Here is a 22,494-nt window from a genome sequence, read left to right on the forward strand (position 1 = left end):
ATTGTACCCAATAAGTTCTGAAGAATTGAGAAAGATGACTTAAGCTCTTAAGGTTTGGCAGTCAAACCACGAAATCTTTCATTTTTCAAGGCCAATCAGGTTAATAAGCGCTTTTTTTTTTTCTTTTAAAAACTAAATCCCATACTCTAGATTAAAAAAGAGGCTCGGGGATATACCAGTGTTTCCTAGGGCCCCAAATGACTGTAAATAGGGTGACTGTTTTGTAAAGGGGCTCAGGGGCTAAGACGCTGAGCTTGTCGATCAGAAAAGTCAGCAGGTTGGCGGTTCAAACCCCTAGCACCGGAAAGTGTGCTGGAGTGAATTCCCGTTCCTTGTCCCAGCATCTGCCAACCTAGCAATTCGAAAGCACGTAAAAATGCAAGTAGAAAAAAAAAAATAGGGACCCCTTTGGTGGGAAGGGAACAGCGCTCCGTGCACCTTCGAAGGTGTTTAGTCATCATGCCGGCCACATGACTACGGAGACGTCTTTGGACAGCGCTGGCTCTTCTTTGGCTTTGTAAATGGAAGTGAGCACCGTCCCCCAGAGCCAGAAACGCCTAGCGCATATGTGCAAGGGGAACCTTTACCTTTACCTAGATAGACAGATAGAGATGATATAGATAGATGACAGATAAGATAGAAGATATAGATAAATATAGAGATGATATACAGTAGATAAATGATATATGATATCTAGATGATAGACAGATAGACAGATAGATAGATAGATAGATAGATACATACATACATACATAGGAGATGATAGATAGACAGATAGATATAATGCATTAGACTAGTTAGCCTTAATGGACTCCATCTGAATTAGCAGCATGCTAATTTGGAAATGCATCAAATTAAATTTTCCCTGAATGGCAAGTCCAGGATCCTTCCTGCCTGATCTCCCCAACGCAGGCCCGGCTCTTCACCCAATTAACATCCTTTCCTGCTTGCGATAAAAACCATTCAAAAGCTCCCCACTCTGCTCGCCGGAGAAGCATATGGGAAGCGGGCTGTTCATAATGAGTCCCCTTTTCTCTCTTTGCGATGTTTGTCTCCAAGCAGGGCATTAAATGGGACATGTTTATCATTTTTCAATTCGGGCTTAATTTAATCCTTTGAAAACCGCCATTATTTGGCATTTATGCGGCATTGACGCTCCAATGAGCATAACAAATCCAATTTTCTATCTGCACAGAAAAGGAAAGTTAATGCAGCTCTCGGAACAAGTGAGGAATGTTTTAATTTTGCACTTAGGCAGTTATTGAATAAAAAGAGACCTCTGCAAATCCTCCCCCCGCCCTGCAAATCCTTCAAAATAATAATGTTTTCCAGAGTGATATAGTCTAAGATCTCTTGAACATGGCAGACCCTCTGTATATTATTTGAAATCAATGAAATTTATAGCCATTAACTCGCCACTTATTCTGCTAACGGCTTCTAAAATGATTATACCTGCATTTTTTTCCCCCCCCACTCTCCTACCCGAGGATGAAGCAAACGCTCGCTGTGAGAGTGGCACACGATGAAAAACAAGAGAATAACATCAATACAAAAGCAGGATTAAATATAAGGTGGGTGTACGGATCATTGAATTAAAACACAACTCAGTAAAACCATATGCCTGGTGTTACAAAGGTTCAGAAGTAGCCAAACAGACAACCAATTAAATATGAGCCGATGCAATATTAAGGTGCATTCATCGAGGGGTTTAATCAAGATCACGTGAGGTACTAATACCATTCTGTAAAGCCTCAGTAAAACCACACCTAGAGTACTGCATCCAGTTTTGGTCACCACACTATAGAAAAAAAAAACATTGAGACTCTAGAAAGAGTACAGAGAAGAGCAACCAGGATGATTAGGGGACTGGAGACTAAAACATATGAAGAACGGTTTCAGGAACTGGCCATGGCTAGTCTAGGGAAGAGAAGGACCAGGGGAGACAGGATAAACAGTCTTCCAGTATTTGAGGGACTGCCACAGAGAAGAGGAGGGGGTCAATCTATTTTCCAAAGCACCCAAAGGCTAGACAAGGAATAATGGATGGAAACTGATCAAGGAGAGATTCAACCTGGAAATAAGAATTTTTCTAACAGAATAATCAACCCATGGAATAGAAGTTGCCTTCAGACGTTGTGGGAACTTCGTCCCTGGAGGCTTTCAAGACGACACTGGACTGCCACTTGTCAGAAATGATGTAGGGTCTTCCTGCTTGGGCAGGGGGTCAGACTAGACGACCTACAAGGTCCCTTCCAACTCTGTTTATCAATATCAGATGGTGGGGCTCGGAGTTTTATTCTATCGAGATGGAAAAGCCCAACTTCACCGGATGTTAGAAAGGACCTTGTTTACCTTTCATTTTCTCGATTTCCTCTTCCATCCTGGTCCTCGCTCAACCTCTGGGTTTCTTCTCCATCGGACTCTTCTTCGCTCAGGTGCGTGTCTTCCAGACTATCCTGCTCCATGCTGTCCTCTGCCTCTTCTCCGTAGGCCCGGCTGACGCTTTCTTGAGTTTGACGGATCCGTTCCTGCAATTCCCACTGGTACTGGGCCTCCTCAGCAAGGCTTTCCGAATCGGATTCGTTCTGAGCCAGTCCTTCAGAGGCAGTTTGCAAGAAGAAGTAACGGTGGTGTGTTTCGGTCAAGCCTTTCGGGGAAGGGCCGTTGATGTTCATCTTGCAAAAAGGAAGGTCGAACTTGAAGGAATGTCTGGCCCAGTTTTGCCGCCAAAGCAATCGTATTTTAAGAATAATTTCCCAACGCGTTCTCACCTTTAATCCTCGGGATGTTTTCAGCGTATGCCCCCTGAGAATAAATTATTATCAGAATATTAAGAAGCATGAAAAGTTCTTCTAAATGTCAACATTCTGGCTTTTGAAGGGTTGTGGGCTTGAAAACAGTGGTTGCCAACCAGTGGGCTGGGGACCACGGATGGTCCGCGAGAAAATTTTGGTGGTCTGCAGAGAAATGTCACCCACAAAGCAATTAATTCAGGCTGCATGGGAACACAAGGCAGCATCGCCCACATGGCCCGTGGGAACACAAGGCTGGCATCGCTTGTATCGCGAACAACATGGTAGTGAGGGGAGGGGGGAAAGGGCGGGGGAGGGAACTTGCCCCACTCACCCCACACGCCTGGCCTGGCCACTGGGCTGCTTCTGTCCGCTTCTTTCTTCTGCTTTTTGGCTGAACGCAAGGAAAGCAAGAAAAGTCTTTCTGTCTCTCCTCCAAAACTCCGCCAGAAATGAGTCTTTGAGACCCTGCAAGGCCTCCTGCTCCAAGAGGCTGCACCGGCAAAGACTCATTTCTGGCGGAGTTTGGGGGAGAGAAAGAAAAACTTCTGCTGCTTTCCTTGCATGAAGCCAAAAGTCTCTCTCTCTCTCTCTCTCTCTCTCTCTCCCCCAAGAATGGAGCTGGAGATGGTATGCTATGATCCCAAATAAAGATCGATTGATAGGTGGGGAATGGGGTGGGGAATTTTCCTGCAGACATTTTTGGGGATTTTCCCAGGTTCTCTGGTCCGTGGGATTTAAAATTATGAGCTTGGTGGTCCCTGAGGTCCAAAAGGTTGGCGACCCCTGCTTTAAAATGTGTTCTGCATTTCTTCTGAAAGTGTAAAAAATGAATGTTGGCGGAAACAGATCCTGGAGAAATCTAACAGTGTCTGGAAGATGAGGCAGCTATATAAACTGATTGACGGATTGACTGATGGAATGAACAAATGAATAAATGAATGAATAAATGAATGAATCCATCCATTCATCCAACCACCTAATAATAAATAACTATTATGGGTCATACGCATATACATACAAACACACACACATATATATTCTATATATGCATATGAAGAAGATGATGAATGAGACTTCATCGAAACGTTGCCTAGATACTACCAATCTTACGCGGGAAAAAACCCGAATAACCAAAGATCCATATATACATATATATATGTATTCTACACACACACATATACATACATATATACATACATACACACATACATTTATTTATTCTATATATACATATACAAAGAGAGGGAGAGAGAAAAAATTATATAGAAGTCCCCAAAGTTGGCAACTTTAAGAACTTGTGGACTTCAACTCCCAGAATCCTCCAGCCAGCTGGCTGGAGAATTCTGGGAGTTGAAGTCCACAAGTTCTTAAAGTTGCCAAGTTTGGGAGCCCTGATATAAAATTATACTAGTTTTGGGCTCTTGAGTTGAACTTTTTGTACCTGCCCCCTTCCAGGATGACATCGTTTCCCAACCTGGGGCATTCCTTAACATGCAAGAGCAGAAATCCGGCATGCATCTGGATGGAGGGGGAAAAATAAATCCGAATAAAAGTGCATTTTCCCCCCAGCCTTTGCAAGGAAAAAATATATATCAATATATATCTCTCTGTCTCTCTGGGTGAATCCAGAGGCAGCTCCCCCCGAAATGCAAATATACACCCCATAAAAGGTTGCAAGGAAAGGTCAGAGAAAAAAGGGTAGGTCTCTTGATCTGGGAATCCCACCCGAAGGCTTCCCTTTTTGGAAAAAGCTGCCCAGCCAGAGGGAAATCTGGGCTCCTGCAGGCAGAAATTCAACAGGGGAAGCCCAGGGCACCTGCAGCCCCGTGGAACCACGCCTTGCCTGGGCAGGGCGGGGGAAGAAGCAGCTTGCAGTCCTCCTTCCCAGCTCCCTGCACCCCACCCCTCCCCCAAGACCAAGCCCTGGCCATCCCGTGGGGGGCGGGCCGCCCCTCCCCACCCCTCGCCCCCCTTGAGACCCGCTCAGTACCTTCCACCAGCCGCAGCGCTGCGGGCTATTCACAGAGCGCGTTTCCGCAGCCCCCGTTAAGCCACCAGCGTGGCTTCCGCCCTCCTAGCAACGGTATCCAGACGCACACACGCCGCGCCGCCCCTGGGCTCGGCGCGAACCAACTGTCCGGTAAGAGGGGGGGGAAATGGAGGGGAAGCAGCGTTCTTGAGCTTCCGTCTCGGGCTCCGCGAAGATGGTATGGTCCAAAGTCTGTTTTGATTTGCTTTTGTTTGGGTTTTTGTTGTTGTTTTAATCCAAAGGTTTAGGATGTAAACCAAGTTGGCAGTTTTGATGTAAACCAAGTTGGCTCCCTTTTTTGAGGGAGGGGAAACATAAGAAAGAAAAGGAGGGAAGGAGGGAGAAGGGAAGGAAGGGAGGGAGGGAGGGAGGACTGATGATGTTATCTAGTTTGGTAATGAAACGTCTGCAAGAAAACAACCAAGCTCAGAGAGCACCAAGGTTCTCAACAGTTCAACCCTGAGCAAGGAAGGGAGGAAGAAGAAAAAGAGACGGAGGGAAGAATAGGGAAGGAGGGTGGGAAAGAAGGAGAGAAGCAAGGAAAGGGGAAAGGAAGAAAAAGAGATGGAAGAAAGGGAGGGAGGAAGGAAGGAAAGGAATAGGGAAGGAGAGAGGGAAGCAAGGAAAGGAGGAAGAAAAAAAGATGGAAGAGAGGGAAGGAGGGAGGGAAGGAAGGAAGGAAAGGAGGAAGAAAGAAAAAGATAGAATAAAGAGATGGAAGGAGGAAGGAAGGAAGGAAGGAAGGAAGGAAAGAAAAGGAGGGATTTTACAGGGCAATTTAGTCAACAGTGCTAATTTCTCTCTCTCTTTTTTAAATCAAAGCTGCAAATGGTCTGTCTTATGACAGGCCCTCTTTCCTCTCCTTGGCACATTTGAAGTGTATGCTTTTTCCATTAATTTTGATAAAAATTAAGCCCTAATTAATATAAGATAGGTTGCAAACCTCCACATGACTAGTAGGGGGCGGTCTTATCCCAAAACCTGCTGCCTTCTCCTGGTTATCTTGATTTCTGAAGCTTGGATGCGCTACAGTATTTGTCAAATGGATACTGCACTCCACTGTGCTTGCTGTGTAGGGGCTATTATTCTAACCTTCCTTTTAGGGAAGTTTAAAAGATTTCTTGGAGTAATATAATAAAATCACTTTATTTATTTATTTATTCATTCATTCATCTATTTGTTTATTTATTTATTAGCTTGATCCCTGTGCTTCGCTAATGAAACTATGTGGTCAGGCTTAGTTTTTGGGGAGGAGAATAATGGCGGTGGGCGAGAGCAATTCTGCCTCTGCCTATCAGCATCCACCGGTATTCACCTGGCTAGCGTCCTGTCAGAGTGTGAGAGAGTTGAGGGCTGTTTGGAAACTGAAACAATATTTGCTCTGTGAGCAAGAAGGAGACAGCAAGGAGCCTGGGTGTGGCTTAGCTCAACTGTTTTGCACTAAAGCTGCTTGGTGCTGTGAAAGTGAAAGTGAAACTCCTCTGCTTGTGTTTTGCATTTGGAGCAGATTTCTTTTCTGGTGGGGAGTGGGAGTAGCGCTCATCAGAGACTGTTAATAATAATAATATAAGAAATACTAATGATCTGATGGTCATTTTGAAAAATCCTTTCTTAGTGAGCCCCTAGAAGCCAAGAGGAACCTACGTGCCAAATTTCAAGTTTGTAGGCTTTACGGTTCTGGAGATTTTGTGATGATGCATGAGTGGTATTTCTCTTTTATATTTATTTATTGATCAAACATGTACAAGATAACAAGTATAGGTATGAACATAAACAAGAACAAAGGGCGTATATACAGATAAATGGGGACAGTAAGACAGGGACGGTAGGCACACCCACTTTCAGGACCTCTTAGGAATGGGGTGAGGTCCATGGTAGACAGTTTGAGGTTGAAGTTGTGAGGGGTTGAGGCTATAACCACAGAGTCAGGTAGGGCGTTCAGGCGTTGACCACTCTGTGGCTGAGGTTGTATTTTCTGCAATCAAGTTTAGAACAGTTTATCTTGAGTTTGTATCGGTTGTTTGCTTGCGTATTGTGGTTGAGGCTGAAGAAGTAGTTGACTGACAGGATGTCACAGCAGACAATTTTGTGTACTATGCTTAGATCGGACCGCAGGCGGCACAGTTCCAGATTGTCCAAGCCCAAAATTTCAACCCTGGAGGCATAGGGAATACTATTGTGAATAGAGGAGTGGAGTACTTTACTTGAAAAATACCTCTGAACCCGCTCAATTGTGTTAATGTCTGATATACAATGTGGGTCCCAGGCGGACGAGCTGTATTCGAGAATTGGTCTGGCAAAGGTTTTGTATAACCTTTGTATATCCCGAAATTGTTAAGTCCACACGAGGAATTTCAACTCCTAAATAATAACTGGCATAAGTTCCCAAGGGCTTTTATGGTATCATTATTACTTTATTTGCAATACTGTTCTGAGATGCATCTTAGTCTAGGAGGCTCTCATTCGAAATCCTCTCCGATCTGGATTTTTAAAGAGATAGTTTTGCAGAACAGTGCAGCGCGGGAATTAAAATTGGAAGAGAAGACGGTTCCTGCTGTTAAACGCAGCACAATATTGTCCTTAGTGTCACATATCCGTTTCTTTAAAGTGGGACAACTCTTTTTCGAAGACTGAAGAATCCTGACTTCCTTCTGAAGGTTTTGACATCCTGGTATATGATTCTTGAATTACATACTTCTCGCTGTTCCTCCAGGGGATCACTGCATAAAATAAAGACACAGGTCATTGCTACTTCAAGCTCATTTCTTTTTCCTTCTGATCCTAGCTCATATTTCAGCCCCAAAACAGCCAGTAAAAAACAGATACAGATTGACAAAGAGTTGGAAGGGACCTTGTAGGTCATCTAGTCCAACCCCCTCAAGCAGACCCTATACCATTTCTGACCGGTGGCAGTCCAGTCTCTTCTTGAAAGTCTCAAGTGATGAAGCTGCCACAACTTCTGAAGATGACTTCTGTTCCTTTGGTGGATTGTTCTCACTGTCAGAAAATTCCTCCTTATTTCCAAGTTGAATCTCTCCTTGTTCAGTTTCCATCCATTGTTCCATTCTGGCCTTCGGGTGCTTTGGAGAATAGCTTGACCCCCTCCTCCTCTCTGTGGCAGCCCCTCAAATTCTGGAACACTGCTCTCCTGTCTCCCCTGGTCCTCCTCTTCCCTAGACTAGCCCGGCCCAGTTCCTGCAACCATTCATCGTATGTTTTAGCCTCCAGTCCCCTTAATCATCCTGGTTGCTCTTCTCTGCACCTTTTCTAGAGTCTCAACATCTTTTTTACAGTGTGGTGACCAAAACTGGATGCAGTGCTCTAGTTGTGGTCCTACTAAGGCTTTACAGAGTGGTATTAGTACCTCCCTTGATCTTGACTGTATCCCTCTGTTAATGCAACTTAGGATTGCATTAGCTTTTTTGGCTGCCATCACACACTGTTGGCTCATATTTAGCTGGTTGTCCATTAAAACTCCAAGCTCCCTCTCACAGTTACTGCTATGAAGAAATCTGGTTTCACCCAGTCTATCTGTGTATTCCATAGCAATGGAACTGCACATTTGTTCACACTTGCTTCTCTTAATTCCAACCTCTGCTCTGCCTGCAAATATGAAGGAATCCCATTTATACATACCGGATGTGTTCTTCTTGAGTCTGGCAGGGGCCTTATTTGCTTTAGGCCTGTAACTCTCAACAGGTTGTTCAGAAGCATTATTATTTTCTATATTAGGGAGGGACAAGAATGAGGTGCAGAATATTAGGCCAGATATCTGTTGTGAAAAGGCAGATTTAGCTCACATACTTATTGATAGTCCTTGATTTATGACTGGTCATTTAAGCAGTAGCAATAGCACTTAGACTTATATACCACTTCACAGTGCTTTTACAGCCCTCTCTAAGTGGTTTACAGAGTCAGCCTATCGCCCGCAACAATCTGGGCCCTCATTTTACTGACCGCGGAAGGAGGGAAAACTGAGTCAACCTTCAGCCTGGTGAGATTCAAATTGCAGGCAGCTGGCAGTCAACAGAAGTAGCCTGCAGTACTGCACTCTAACCACTGTGCCCCCAAGACTCTTAATGACTATTTGAAGTGGCAACAGCCCCTCCAAATCTCCAAACACTGCCCCCAGACATGCACACACAAAGTCACGTGATCACATTTTGAGTACTTGCAACTGGGTCCCTTTGAAGCATCCTGGGGTCACATGACTGGAATTTCTATCTTTTTTTTTTGCCAGGTGTCCTGTGTTTACAGCCATTGGGTCAAATGGATTTGCTTAATGACCACTGTGTTTGCTTAACAACCATGGCATTTGTTAACTAGCACCACCAAAATAGTAAAAAATAAATCAGGTCTAGCCAGGTGATGCCTCCAGTTAGAACTGCAGTGACTTAACAACTGTAATTCTGGACTCAGGTAAGGTCGTAAGTGAAGAACTAACTGTCCACTGTCCCATGTTTACTTGGAAGGAAGCCTCATTAAATCCAATCTTACACTCAAGTAAGTGGGTACAGTGACTGTCCCACCACCAACACGTGCTTGAGCCAGACATCCTAATTTTCAGGTGAAATCTTTTTCCTAATTCTAGGTTTAATACTGGTGTCAGGGTTCCGATGATTGCCCTAATTAAGTCATGAACCTCGAGCCAAGCTTCAAAAGAATTCAAAAGGTTTATTAGAAGCAATATATATGAAGCCAACTCTGAGACATGTAATTTACTGTTTCCCCCACCCCCCTGGGTGTGTCATATATCAGATTCTCCAACGAAACAGGTTCATGAGCTGGGTGTCATCAATCACGTTCTCCAATGAAAGATTTTCAAGGACAGAAGATCCAGTAGCCTAGGATACAATCTCCACAAGATAATTATGTGCCTGAATGGTCAAACATCTGGCAACTCCAAATCTCGACCAACAAATGCTCTGTCGTACACATTGGTAAAAAAAAATCAGTACACCAAATACAAATCAGGCGGTTATGACCTCATTGATGATCTTCACTCTGTCAAGGACTTTGGAGTTCTCATATCAAATGATCTAAGCGCCAGAGCTCACTATAACAGCATTGCCAAAAAGGCATTAAGAGTTGTAAATTTAGTCTTACAAAGCTTCTCCTCCGGAAATATTGAATTGCTAACTAGGGCATACAAAACCTTTGCTAGACCAATACTTGAATACAACTCATCAGTCTGGAATCTGCACTGTATATCGGACATTAATATAATTGAGCAAGTCCAGAAGTATTTCATGAGAAGAGTACTACACTCCTCTGCTCACAACAGAATACCCTATATCACCAGGCTTGAGATTTTGGGCTTGGACAATCTTGAACTATTCCACCTATGGTTAGACTTAAGTCTAGCACACAAAATTTTCTGCTACAATGTCCTACCAGTCAATGACTACTTCAGCTTCAACCACAACAAGACAAGAGCACACAACAGACACAAACTCAGTGTAAACTGCTTCAAACTCGATTGCAGAAAGTATGACTTCAGCAACAGAGTGGTCAATGCCTGGAATGCACTACCTGACTCTGTTGTTACATCCTCAAACCCCCACTCCTTTAACCTCAAACTAACCACTGTTGACCACACCCCATTCCTAAGATGTCTGTAAAGGGTGTGCATAAGTGCACCATTGTGCCTCCCGTCCCTGTCCTATTGTCCCCATTTATTCATACCTATTTCCTGTATTCTTACTCATGTTTATACTTATACCTATTATCTAGTAAGCGATTGACAAATAAAATAAGCATGGAATGTGCTTCTGGCCTTCATCTGCTCCGTCAGGCCTTTCTTCCCCGCTCCTTCTAATGTTAACTCAGGAACAGGCATAGGAACGATTTACGAGTTGACAACTGGCTCAAATCTGACTGACATTTGCAAACAACCACATTGGAATTTTTAAAATCTACTATACAAATTTAGGAAAGTGAAAATCAACTGCTGTGGCAGACAAGGTCTACTGTTCTCTGAAGATGTTGAAGATCATTTCCCTCTAAGAGTGATTTTCAAAATCTTGAAGCACCGCAAGAAATTTGGAGGTTGTTGAATACAGGCTTTTTAGAAACTTTTGGGCACCTGGGTGGAAGAGGAAACTATTCCCAATATGTATTAAATTCTTCTTTGTCCCCCTCTTACCTTTTTTCCAGTCCCTGTGTGCTTTCCACAGTTTCACCACAAAGAGAAGGACCATGATGAAGAGAGCAAGAAGGAGAATAGATACAAGGCCTGGGAACAAAATGTTGGCTTGTTCCTCCACAAAGCCTCTGTAAATCATATTTGTTTCTGTTTTGGGGGGAGAAAAAGGAACAGAAAACATTTGAGTTTTGCCATCTTTAGCTTCTATTTCCTAGCAGAAAAATATTGGGGGTTATGAGAGCTGGGAGATCGTATTTCTCCACCAGCTGAGCTTCCATGGAGTAAGATGTCTGGCTCCACCACACCAGCATTCTCCAACTTGCTATTTCCCAGAAAGTTCTGGACTATACACAGAGTTGTATAGTCTTCAAGGGGTCTTGAAGGTCACCTAATCCAACCTCAGGGCAATTTCTATACTAGGAACATCATTCCAAATCAATTAATAAGAACAACATGAACCCATCTGGAATGTCATTAGTTTTGCTTTAGCTAAGTGTCTGAATCCAAATTATGATTTATAGATTAGTGTACTGAGCGTACCTACCTAGCCAAGAAAGACTATTTATAAACCTCAGTTTATACAGAATTCCATGCCCATATACACTTAATCCACTTAATTCCAGAAAGTCAACTAGAAAAACACAAAAAGAGCATATCTTTTAAGCGAATAGTCTGAAATGAAAACTTTATCATCTTCCCTACCTAACCTCTTCCATGACACCAAACCTCTGGCATCAGAGCAGGAAGGAGACCAAAGAATGAAAAGCATACCAGTTGAACATTAGGAGTAATGTGGGAGCAACTTACTATTGTTTGCCCAAACGTCTATATCTGTACTTGGGAACAGTTTTTGCGTGGTTGGGTTTCCTTCTGTTACATTGAATATTGGATTGGATTCTGTGGAAGGGATGAAAAAGAGGGTTATGGAAAGGAGAAAGGATAAATGTAACCGATTTTGTTAAGGAGAAGAACTGGAAGCAAATTGGGGGTGATGTCCAGAAATACCAGAGAGGATCAATGTTGTAGTCTTACCGTTGGTAGTATGAGAAGTTTGAGTTTCTGCCTCCTTGGTTGGAGACAATGCTGGAATGTTAAAGATTTCTTCTGTCTTCTGTTTTTGTTCTGAATATGTGGAAAAGAAAACAAGGAAGGCTATTAATGCCCAAGAATAACATATAGAAAGGTCAAAATGTGAGAGTCCTACTAGATTAGAAGATCCATTTAGATCAGTCTCTCTCTGTGTCTCTCTGTCTCTCTCTCTCTCTCTCTGTCTGTCTCTGTCTCTCCTGCAGCAGTCATAAGTGTGAAAAATGGTCATACGTCCCCTACCTCCCACTCACTAAATGAACTATTGTAACTGTTGTGAAAAAGTTATAAGAGCTGGCAAAGTTTCCCATAATCATGTTGCAGCACATCTAAATGGTTGTGTAATTCCTAAGATTTATGCTGTTTATTTTTTAAACACGTTCTCCGTCCTGCTCTCAAACTCTCCACTTACTGGCATGGTCCAGGTGCAAAGTCACAGTTAAATTTCTCTTTCCTAAAGCTTTGTGGTATATCACACAAGAAACGACAGAGCCCCGGGGGAATGCGTAGATGGACAACTTGCTTATGGAATGGAACCTCTTTTCTTCCAATTGGTGTTGAGTGTTTCCTAAAATGCCTTGAAGAATGCAAAAAGAGATAATGAGGATGAGGATGAGGATGATAACAAAATAATAATAGAACTCTTTATTGACCAAGTGTGATTGGACACACAAGGCATTTGTCTTCAGTGCATGAGCTAATCTGTGTACATAAAAGCTATAAGTGATCATCATGATCATAAAAATATATTTATCATAAATTCATCATAAAAATACATTCATCAAGAATCATAAGATACAACACTTAGTGATTGTCATAGGATACGAAACAAGCAATCAACATAAATCATACTAGAAAAGTAAACAAAACAGTATAAATCGTAAAGATACAAGCAACCAAGTTACAGTCATAAGTAGAAGGAAGATAGGTAACAGGAAAGATTAGAAGAATCATTGTAATACAGCCTTACTAAATAGTTTGACAGTGTTGTGAGAATAAGTTATTTAGCAGAGTGATGGCATGGGAGGAGAAACTGTCGTTGTGTCTAGTTGTTCTGGTGTGCAATGCTGTAGTGTTATTTGAGGGTAGAAGTTGAAACAATTTATGTCCAGGATGTGAGGGGTCTATAGATACTTTCACAGCCCACTTTTTGACTCGTGCAGTATACAGGCCCTCAGTGGAAGGCAGGTTGGTAGCAATTGCCTTTTTCTGCAGTTCTAATTATCCTGTTATAATATCAAAATAGGATAATTAGAACTGCATAAGCAAGACTAAAATATCTGGAGAGTGGATGCGGTAATACCTGGAGGTATCAGGAGAGAAGAGAAAGAACTCTTTAAACACAAAGACCAACAAATAGAAGTAGAATGACAATGGCAAAAGAAAGCAAAGATAATACTGCGAGCAATTTGGTGCAATCCAAAAACATCTGGAATAGTTTTTTTTTTTTAGAATGCTTAATGTTATTTTTATTGAATGCGGATTATAAACCAAGTTCACTGCTTAATACAATGGACCCAACTAGTAAATAAACAAATGAACAACTTGTTATTAAAGCAGGTAATTGCTTAGTGTTTTTTCAGCGTTATTGAAGAAGGGCTATTAAAAGGCAAAGGATGGTCTGGAAAGATATAGAAACAGTTTAACAGAGTTGGAAGGGACCTTGTAGGTCATCTACTCCAACCCCCTGCCCAAGCATCATTTCTGACAGATGGCAGTCCAGTTTCTTCTTGAAAGCTTCTAATGATGAAGCTCCCACAACTTCCAAAAGAAAAATAAAGTTATTTGAAACATACCAAAGATTTCCATTCCGTTCTGTAGCAGCCAGGTGATTTGAGGAGCAGGCCAGCTTCCCTCAGTGGAACACCTTAAGACAATATTTTCTTCTGTTTGGTTTACTGTGGCCCTCAAATCCTCCAACAAAGGTCTAGAAGGTGGAGCTGTACAAAGAAGAGAATTCATTACGTTGTAGTCTTCCTGTTAGAATTTTATTTCTGTTGAAAGGAATGGGACAGGATCAGGGTGGATTTGATTTAAATCAAGTCGATTTAAATCATGATTTAACTCACTGGTAAAAAGGCTTGATATAAATCAACTCAATTTAAATCATAATTTTTAAAGAGCACCTGACATCTCTGACCCGCTGTGGACAGTCCCAATATTGCAAAATAAACCACCTTATGCTACATAACTAAGCTCCATTTCATGCTGTCGGAGTGTTTGCAGCATGACTATTATTACGAGACAACCCAGGAGCAAAACACAGCACACAGAGACTTAGACATTTAACAGTGGTTTATATACAAGGCATACACAGAAATATATGTGGTAGGCAGATACCTGCAATCAATCTTCTTAACTCTACAAGGAGAACTCTGAAATGGATACAGGACACAAGGAGAGAGAAAGACACTCCCTCTAATGGCTGCCTTATATAAGCACCTCTTAAAGAGGTAAAGACTTCTGTGGACCCCATACATAGTCTTAAAAAGGCAATACCCATGTTATTCTGATTCATCCTTATTGCATCAGCCTTACAGCAACTGGTCAGCCCTTAAATCTCAACACCTTAACACATGCTGAATAAACTAAATTATTAATGCCTCTTAAATAGAAAGCTATCTTTAGATAGATTTTTACTCCAAAAGCATTTTATTAAAATAAATTTGATAAAAAAATTTTAAAAATTCATTTTTTAAAAAATAGTTGATTTTTATCCATCCTGGACAGGATCACCTCACCCGCATATTTGGAGGGGAGATATAAAGCAAATGAACTATAAGATTACAGTTTATGACTACAACAGAGCCCAACATTTCCATTGCTAAGTAAGACAGTTAAATGACTCTTGCCACAATCGTTAAGCGAACCACTGCGGTTATTAAGTAAGTAATACGGTTGTTAAATGAACCCAGAATGGCTTTCAGTTCAGCTCAAAACCATCCTAGCCATCTCCACAAGCCGCCATTCATTGAAAGGTAGGAGTTTCAGATCTTACCCCAAACTGTAACGTTCACAAGTTTGGTTCCAATATTCTCGCTGTAGTAGAGACAAGTGAACAGTCCCTCGTCATGTCTTGTTACATTGGAAAGACGAATGGACAGCGAATCATTGGAGTAATGCAGAAGTTGGTACCTCTCCTTTCCTGTGCCTGTTTCAAAGAGAGAGATAAATATTGGTAAGGTAAGGCCACACTTGGAATCCCGCATCCAGTTTTGGTTGCCACAATGAAAACAAGATGTTGGAATTCTAGAAAGAGTGCAGAGAAGAGCCACAAAGAGGATTAGGGGACTGGAGGCTAAAACATATGAAGAACGGTTGCTGGAACTGGATATGTCCATTTTGATGAAAAGAAGGACTAGGGGTGACATGATAGCGGTGTTCCAATATCTCAGGGGCTGCCACAAAGAAGAAGAAGTCAAGCTATTCTTCAAAGCACCTGAGGGCAGGACAAGAAGCAATGGGTGGAAACTAATCAAGGAGAGAAGCAACCTAGAACTAAGGAGGAATTTCCTGAGAGTTAGAACAATTAATCAGTGGAACAAATTGCCTCCAGAAGTTATGAATGCTCCAGTGCTGGATGTTTTTAAGAAGTTGGTTAACCATTTGTCTGAAGTGGTGTAGGGTTTCCTGCCTAGGCAGGGGGTTGGACTAGAAGACCTCCAATGTCCCTTCCAACTCTGCTATTCTATTCTATTCTATTCTATTCTATTCTATTCTATTCTATTCCATTCCATTCCATTCCATTCCATTCCATTCCATTCCATTCCACTCCACTCCACTCCACTCCACTCCACTCCATTCCATTCCATTCCATTCCATTCCATACCATTCTATTCTATTCTATTCTATTCTATTCTATTCTATTCTATTCTATGCTACTTTATTCTACTCTACTCTATTCTACTCTACTCTACTCTATTATTCTATTCAATGCTACTCTACTGTACTCTACTCTACTGTACTCTACTGTACTCTACTCTACACTACACTACACTACTCTAATCTATCAATATATGGATGGGATTTTTCTGCAAGCTCTTTCTTCTAAGCACTGAACTGGTTCTGGCTCATTATGAAGGGATGAACTTAAACATGGATGGGAATGGTTAAAGAGGCAAGGCAAGGGGCATACAAGGCACCTGTACTGAAAATGAGTATGGAAGTAGCCCTTGACGTGGGACCAAGATTGAGCCCAAAATTTCTGCTGCTAAGTTTTTAAGCAAGTTTGGCCCCATTTTCTGGCCACAGTGGTTAAGTGAATCACTGCAGTTGTCCCAAAGGTGCTTTTTTTTCCCCAAGGGGCAACTGGACTTTCTTGTTTTTCTTTGAAGATGTTTCGCTTCTCAGATTAACAGAGTTGGAAGGGATCTGGTAGGTCATCTAGTCCAACTCCCTGCCCAAGCAGGTGACCCTATGCCATTTTTGTCCAGTCTCTTCTTGAAAGCCTCCAGGGATGAAGCTCCCACAGCTTCTGAAGGCAACTTCTGTTCCATTGGTTGATTCTTCTCCCTGTCAGAAAATTCCTCCTTATTTCCAGGTTGAATCTCTCCTTGGTCAGTTTCCATTCATTATTCCTTGTCTGGCCTTCAGGTGCTTTAGAAAATAGCTTGACCCCCTCCTCCTCTCTGTAGCAGCCCCTCAAATATTGGAAGACTGCTCTCCTGTCTCCCCTGGTCCTTCTCTTCCCTAGACTAGCCAGGCCCAGTTCCTGTAACCGTTCTTTGTACGTTTTAGTCTCCAGTCCCCTCATCATCCTGGTTGCTCTTCTTGGCACTCTTTCTGAATATTGGAAGACTGCTATCATGATATGTGTGGGTATATGCATATGATACCTTGATTATGCTGCCTAGTTTGGGTTGTGAAACAATTGAAAGAAAATCACCAAGCCCAGAGAGCACCAAGGACTCCACAATGAGCAAATACTTCCATCAAAATAGATCAATAAATCGATACATGCTTGCTCAGGACTTAGCTGTAGCTCAACACAACTGAACATCACGAGGAGAGCTTTCTTGTTGAAGAGAGTGAACACTTTTAAGTATTTCTTTTAAAAAAAGAAAAGGAAGGATTGTGGAGGCGGCAATCAAACTATCAGAATTGCCCTCTTCACACATCCTAACCCCAGTGTGGTTTTAAACCAAGAGGGCAGGTTGTGAAAATGGATTTAGGTCAGCCTGTTGCAAAATCCCCTCCTTGTCTCCATCCAGTGGAAAAACGTCGGCGCCCTCATCCCAACTTCGACCTACCGTGCCAATGGTTGAAAAATATCGTAAAGCCGCTGGGATCCTTCCATTCTAGAGCGGAGGTGTTGCCTTTACTGTTGACGCAGTGGAGATCCAGATTCTGGCCTTCCTCCAAGCAGAGATGTTCCATGAGGACCTGGGCAAAAATCCCTAGGGAAGAAAAGGATTTGTAAAGAGTCACTCCAGGGAGGCCCCGAGTTTGAGTCCTTTCGAGTAAAATACAAGCGTGGCCTCCCATCAGCCTCTTACAGAATTGCTACATTCCTCCAATCTCTTGGGGAAAGGTACCTTTGACTCAATATGTATTCTTCTCTCTCTTTCTGTCTCCCTCCTTCTCTCTTTCCCTCTCCTTCCCTCCCTCTTTCTCTCCCTCCCTCTCTCCCTTTCCCTCTTTTTTCTCTCTCCCTTTCCCTTTCTTTCTCTCCCTCTCTCCCTTCCCTGTCCCTCCCTCTTTCTTTCTCTCCCTCCCTCTCTTTCTCTCCTTTCCTTTCCCTCTCTCTCCCTCTCTTTCCCTTCCTCCTTCTCTCCCTCTCTCCCTCTATTTCTCTCCCTTCCTTTCCCTCTACCTCCCTCCCTCTTTTTCTTCATTCCTCTTTCCCTCTCCTTCCCTCTCTTTGTCTCCCTTTTTCTTTCTCTCCCTCCCTCCCTCTCCCTCTCTCTTTCTCCCTCCCTCCCCCTTTCCCTGTCCCTGTCCATATCTCTTCCTCCCCCTCCCCCTCCTTCCCTCTCTCTCTCTCTCTCTCTCCCTCCCTCCCTTTTTCTTTCTCTCTCCCTCTCCCTCCGTTTTTCTCTCTCTCTTAAATACATATACACACACAGTATTGCAGCTGAATTCTTATTTTCTCCTAACACATCCTACCCATTGGCTGGACCTAATGCCTTGTGTGAACCAGACAGATATGGACTTCCTTACAAAGGTATTTGCCCAAAGACACTTAAACACGTGATGGTTAGGTCCCATAATTGATGCCAAGGATTCATTTATTCTAAATAAAAAGCTCCATCCTCCAGGCCATGAGCTTCCAAGCTGTTCACAATAAAAGAAGGTTATAAAAGCACCCCATTTATCCCTCAACCCCTCCCCATTAAACCCATATTGCCAATTAAGCTAAAATCCTCAGCCCCAATCCAAGATCGAATAACTCCAAAATGCAAGGGGGAGCCAGCCCAATCCAGGGGCTGAATTCTACCCACCCAAGGGCTGCTTCCGTCCTATCTTTCTGATTCATTTCGCCCACCTAAAATAATCTCGCACTTCTACAAACACTGGAGTTTCCCCGAAGTTGGTTGATACCTCCACCCTATCTGTGAAAAGGTGTCACTGTGGCTGGAGTGCGTCTTTTCCATAGGGTGGAATAAGTGAAAACGTTCCAAAATGCTCATATCAAAGGGAAACTTTGTCAAGTTTTCTCCCGGGGGCTCAAGAGGCGGCGTTTGTGGTCTTCCGGCGGACTCATCATTAGTTTCACTGTTTCCTGCTGCAGCTCTGCTCGCAAACTGTGAAATGAGGCCGAAAGGAAACACGCACGCCAACAGAGATTGGGCTCCAGAATCAATTATGCATTTCCTTTCCATGTGAGGTCTTAGAAAAACCAAGAGTGAACAAAAGACAGAAGGTATGGTTGAAATACACGCAAGTGTGTATTTTAAATGGAACCAAGTATGTGGAGAAAAGAAGAATTAGGGGTTGACATGATAGCAGTATTCCATACTTGAGGGGCTGCCACAAAGAAGAGGGGGTCAACTGTTTGAACAGAGGACTGGATTAGAAAACCTCCAAGGTCCCTTCCAGCTCTATTCTATTCTAATAGTACTAATAATAGTATTCTAAAAGTGTAGGAGTACTACACTCCTCTGCTTGCAACAGAATACCCTACACCCGCAAGCTTGAAATGTTGGGCTTGGACAACCTTGAACTACGTCGGCTAAGATTGGACTTAAGCGTAGCACACAAAATTATCTGCTACAATGTCCTGCCAGTTAATGACTACTTCAGCTTCAACCACAACAATACAAGAGCACACAACAGATACAAACTCAACGTAAATTGCTTCAAACTCGATTGCAGAAAGTACGACTTCAGGAATTCAGGAATTGCCAAGTTGAGTGCAGACATTGCCCTAAGCCGGGGTTCTCCAAAATGGTCACTATTAACCCACCACGGTTGGTGGGACTATCCATTATGGTTGTTATGGTTATTATTATTCATAGTGTTACTAGGAAATGTACTTATTATTAAACAATTTTCATCTAAGAAATGAACATGGCGGCGCGAGAAAGACTTTGAGAAATGGAGTGAAGAGATGCTACCTAGGGAAGGATAGGATAAGAAATAGAATAGCAGAGTTGGAAGGGACCTTAGAGGTCTTCTAGTCCAGTGGCCCCAAACCTTTTTTGTGCCATGGACCAGTACCGGCATCACAAAATGATCCACAGCCCGGTACCGGCATCAGCACGCATGACAAGGCAAGACGAACCGAGCGACCGGCCAGCCAGCTGTCCCCCACTTCTCCCTGCCACCTTCAACTCCTCCTTTGTACCTTTTTTTGTGCTTTTTTGTACTTTCTTAATCTCCTCCACCATCGGGACTGCTCTTCGTTTGAAGCCGCCCCCCCCCCGCTTCGATGAAACTAAGGCGCGAGGATTCCTTCAGGACCCAAACACCGCTTTCCAACTGGAAAAGCTCACCCGGAAGCACTTTCTCATGAAACAAGATGGCGGCGCCCAGCAAACCGGCGGCCTGGTAGAAAATGATCCACGGACCGGTACCGTTCTGGGGACCGGTGGTTGGGGACCCCTGTTCTAGTCCAACCCCCTTCTTAGGCAGGAAACCCTACACCACTTCAGACAAATGGTTGTCCAAACTCTTCTTAAAAACTTCCAGTGTTGAAGCATTCACAACTTCTGGAGGTATTAATTGTTCTGACTGTCAGGAAATTTCTCCTTAGTTCTAAGTTGCTTCTCTCCTTGATTATTTTCCACCCATTGATTCTTGTCCTACTCTCTGGTGCTTTGGAAAATAGCTTGACTCCCTCTTCTTTGGGGCAGCCCCTGAGATATTGGAAGACTGCTATCATGTCACCCCTTGTCCTTCTTTTCATCAGACTAGACATACCCAGTTCCTGCAACCGTTCTTCATATGGTTTAGTCTCCAGTCCCCTAATCATCCTGGTTGCTCTTCTCTGCGCTCTTTCTAGAGTCTCAACATCTTTTTTACATGGTGGCGACCAAACTTGAATGCAGTATTCCAAGTGTGGCCTTAGGAAGGCATTATAAAGTGTAATTAACTTTATAGAGATGATACAGTCCGCAACTGTGTAATAGGCAGTGAAAGAAGATGAACAGAAACCCGTCCTAACTTCTCAGTCTTCAGAGGAACCACTACAAGATTTGCCCTTCCGACTTGCAAGACTCTGTTAATCTAGAATCACAATAAAGTCAGAGTTGCTGCAATAAAGGATAATATTTGTAGGTTAGTATTGAAATGTAGGGTCCCTGGTGCTTGGTTATTTCTTGCAAGAAAACAACCAAGCTCAGAGAACACCGGTGGGCCCCCCTAAGAGTAGCTCATCTCATCATAAACATTATAATCCCAACAACTGTGGCAACTCATAGCAGTAACTGTGACAGGATCTTGGAATCTTAGTGGACAAACAGTTAAATAGGAGCCAGTAGTGTGTGACAGCAGCCAAAAAAACCAATGCAATCCTAAGTTGCATTAACAGACGGATACAATCAAGATCAAGGGAGGTACTAATACCACTCTATAAAACCTTAGTAAGACCAACACTTAGAGTGCTGCATCCAGTTTTGGTCACCACACTATAAAAAAACACATTAAGACTCTAGAAAGAGTGCAGAGAAGAGCAACCAGGATAATTAGGGGACTGGAGACTAAAACATATGAAGAACGGTTACAGGAACTGGGCCTGGCTAGTTTAGGGAAGAGAAGGACCAGGGAAGACATGATAGCAGTCTTCCAATATTTGAGGGGCTGCCACAGAGAGGAGAAGGGGGTCAAGCTATTTTCTAAAGCACCCAAAGGCCAGAGAACAAATAATGGATGGAAACTGAACAAGGTGAGATTCAACCTGGAAATAAGGAGAAATTTTCTGACAGTAAGAGCAATCCACCAAAGGAACAGAAGTTGCCTTCAGAAGTTTTGGGAGCTTCATCCCTGGAGGCTTTCAAGAAGAGAATGGACTGCCATCTGTCAGAAATGGGGTAGGGTTGCCTGTTTGGGCAGGTGTGTGTGTGAGTTGGATTACATGACCTACCAGGTCCCTTCCAACTCTGTTAATCTGTTTCTAACTCCCGGCAGAGAGAAACGTGAGTAATCCAACCCAATGACCCCGAAGATCTCATTCATTGAAAGAATCTTCAACCTTGAGAAGAGTCCATGCAATGAAGCCACCGCCAGCTGGCCCTACTCCCTGAAGACCAAGGAGGACATTAGCTTGGTCTCAACACCCACTTGAAGGTGGTGAAGCTGAGCCGAACCTGATCCTAAAGGAGCCGCAAGTTCCTCTACCGAGCTGGTTATCTGAAAGCCACCAAGGTATCCCTAGAACCAAACGCTTGGCACGGAATTCGAGCAGACGCTCTGGGGTTACGTACCTCGCAGTGACAGGAAAGCCAGCACCCAGACTTGAGGAAGGCCAGTCATCTCGAGGTGATGCTTGATTAGCTTCCTCTCTCCTTTCGATCTCAGGGGGTTGCCGACGACATCTCCTTTTCAACAGCGCTGCAAAAGTCATGTACCATGACTTCATCAGTGGCAGGTCGGCCCCCTTCCTCTTGACTCCTTCCCCCTCCACCCGTATCTTCACAGTTCCCTTCACAGCAAAGGGACAACAGATCTCCAGGCTTGTGGGTGGGGAAATCTGCACCTCTCTCTGCAGAGTGTTCCAGACTTCGCTTTGTGGTCAGTGCTGAAGCGCAGCTCAACCACGAACTCTTTGACTATGAAATGGAGGCACAAAAAAAATTGTAAACCAACCGGCACACTGCTTGCATACTTGTGGAAGGAAGGTTGATGTTTTTTATGTTTTGTTTGTTTATGTTTGTCTTTAAAGATCAATAAAAAATTTACAACAAAACAAAACAAAACCACGAACTCTTGCAAGATGCATTGTGCATGCATCTCATAGCTTCCTGGTGGGTGTGTCCCAAATTGCCTCTCATACAAATGGG

General features: G+C 43.2%; 2 protein-coding genes across 4 annotated transcripts in view; both read right to left on the bottom strand.

Moving 5' to 3' along the window:
* Nucleotides 1-4,877, bottom strand: part of JHY (junctional cadherin complex regulator) — a 28,107-nt gene extending 23,230 nt beyond the window's left edge. Inside the window, 3 exon segments of the mRNA XM_087939154.1 lie at nt 2,353-2,675; nt 2,772-2,805; nt 4,786-4,877. Of these exon segments, the coding sequence (XP_087795280.1) occupies nt 2,353-2,675 (323 nt within the window). The 5' untranslated portion in view covers nt 2,772-2,805; nt 4,786-4,877.
* A 2,159-nt stretch (nt 4,878-7,036) lies between these two features.
* On the bottom strand, nt 7,037-22,072 carry CRTAM (cytotoxic and regulatory T cell molecule). 3 transcript variants are annotated; one of them, XM_087939148.1, is made up of 10 exons: nt 21,919-22,072; nt 17,305-17,451; nt 15,054-15,206; nt 13,852-13,995; nt 12,468-12,632; nt 12,002-12,091; nt 11,777-11,866; nt 10,970-11,116; nt 8,461-8,547; nt 7,037-7,544 (listed from the first exon to the last, which is right to left on the bottom strand). In XM_087939148.1, the coding sequence occupies exons 1-10, from the start codon at nt 21,965-21,967 to the stop codon at nt 7,411-7,413; spliced, it is 1,206 nt and encodes a 401-aa protein (XP_087795274.1). In that variant the 5' UTR covers nt 21,968-22,072; the 3' UTR covers nt 7,037-7,410. The 3 variants fall into 3 exon arrangements, with proteins under 3 accessions (XP_087795274.1, XP_087795275.1, XP_087795273.1); XM_087939149.1 differs by lacking the exon at nt 21,919-22,072 and adding an exon at nt 18,540-18,883; XM_087939147.1 differs by having other exon boundaries at nt 7,285-7,544; nt 11,975-12,091.
* Between the last annotated feature and the right edge of the window lie 422 nt (nt 22,073-22,494).

The sequence above is a fragment of the Pseudonaja textilis genome, chromosome 9, assembly GCF_049901715.1.
Source record: "Pseudonaja textilis isolate UNSWEBS1 chromosome 9, rPseTex1.2, whole genome shotgun sequence".
NCBI classification, from domain to species: Eukaryota; Metazoa; Chordata; class Lepidosauria; order Squamata; family Elapidae; genus Pseudonaja; species Pseudonaja textilis.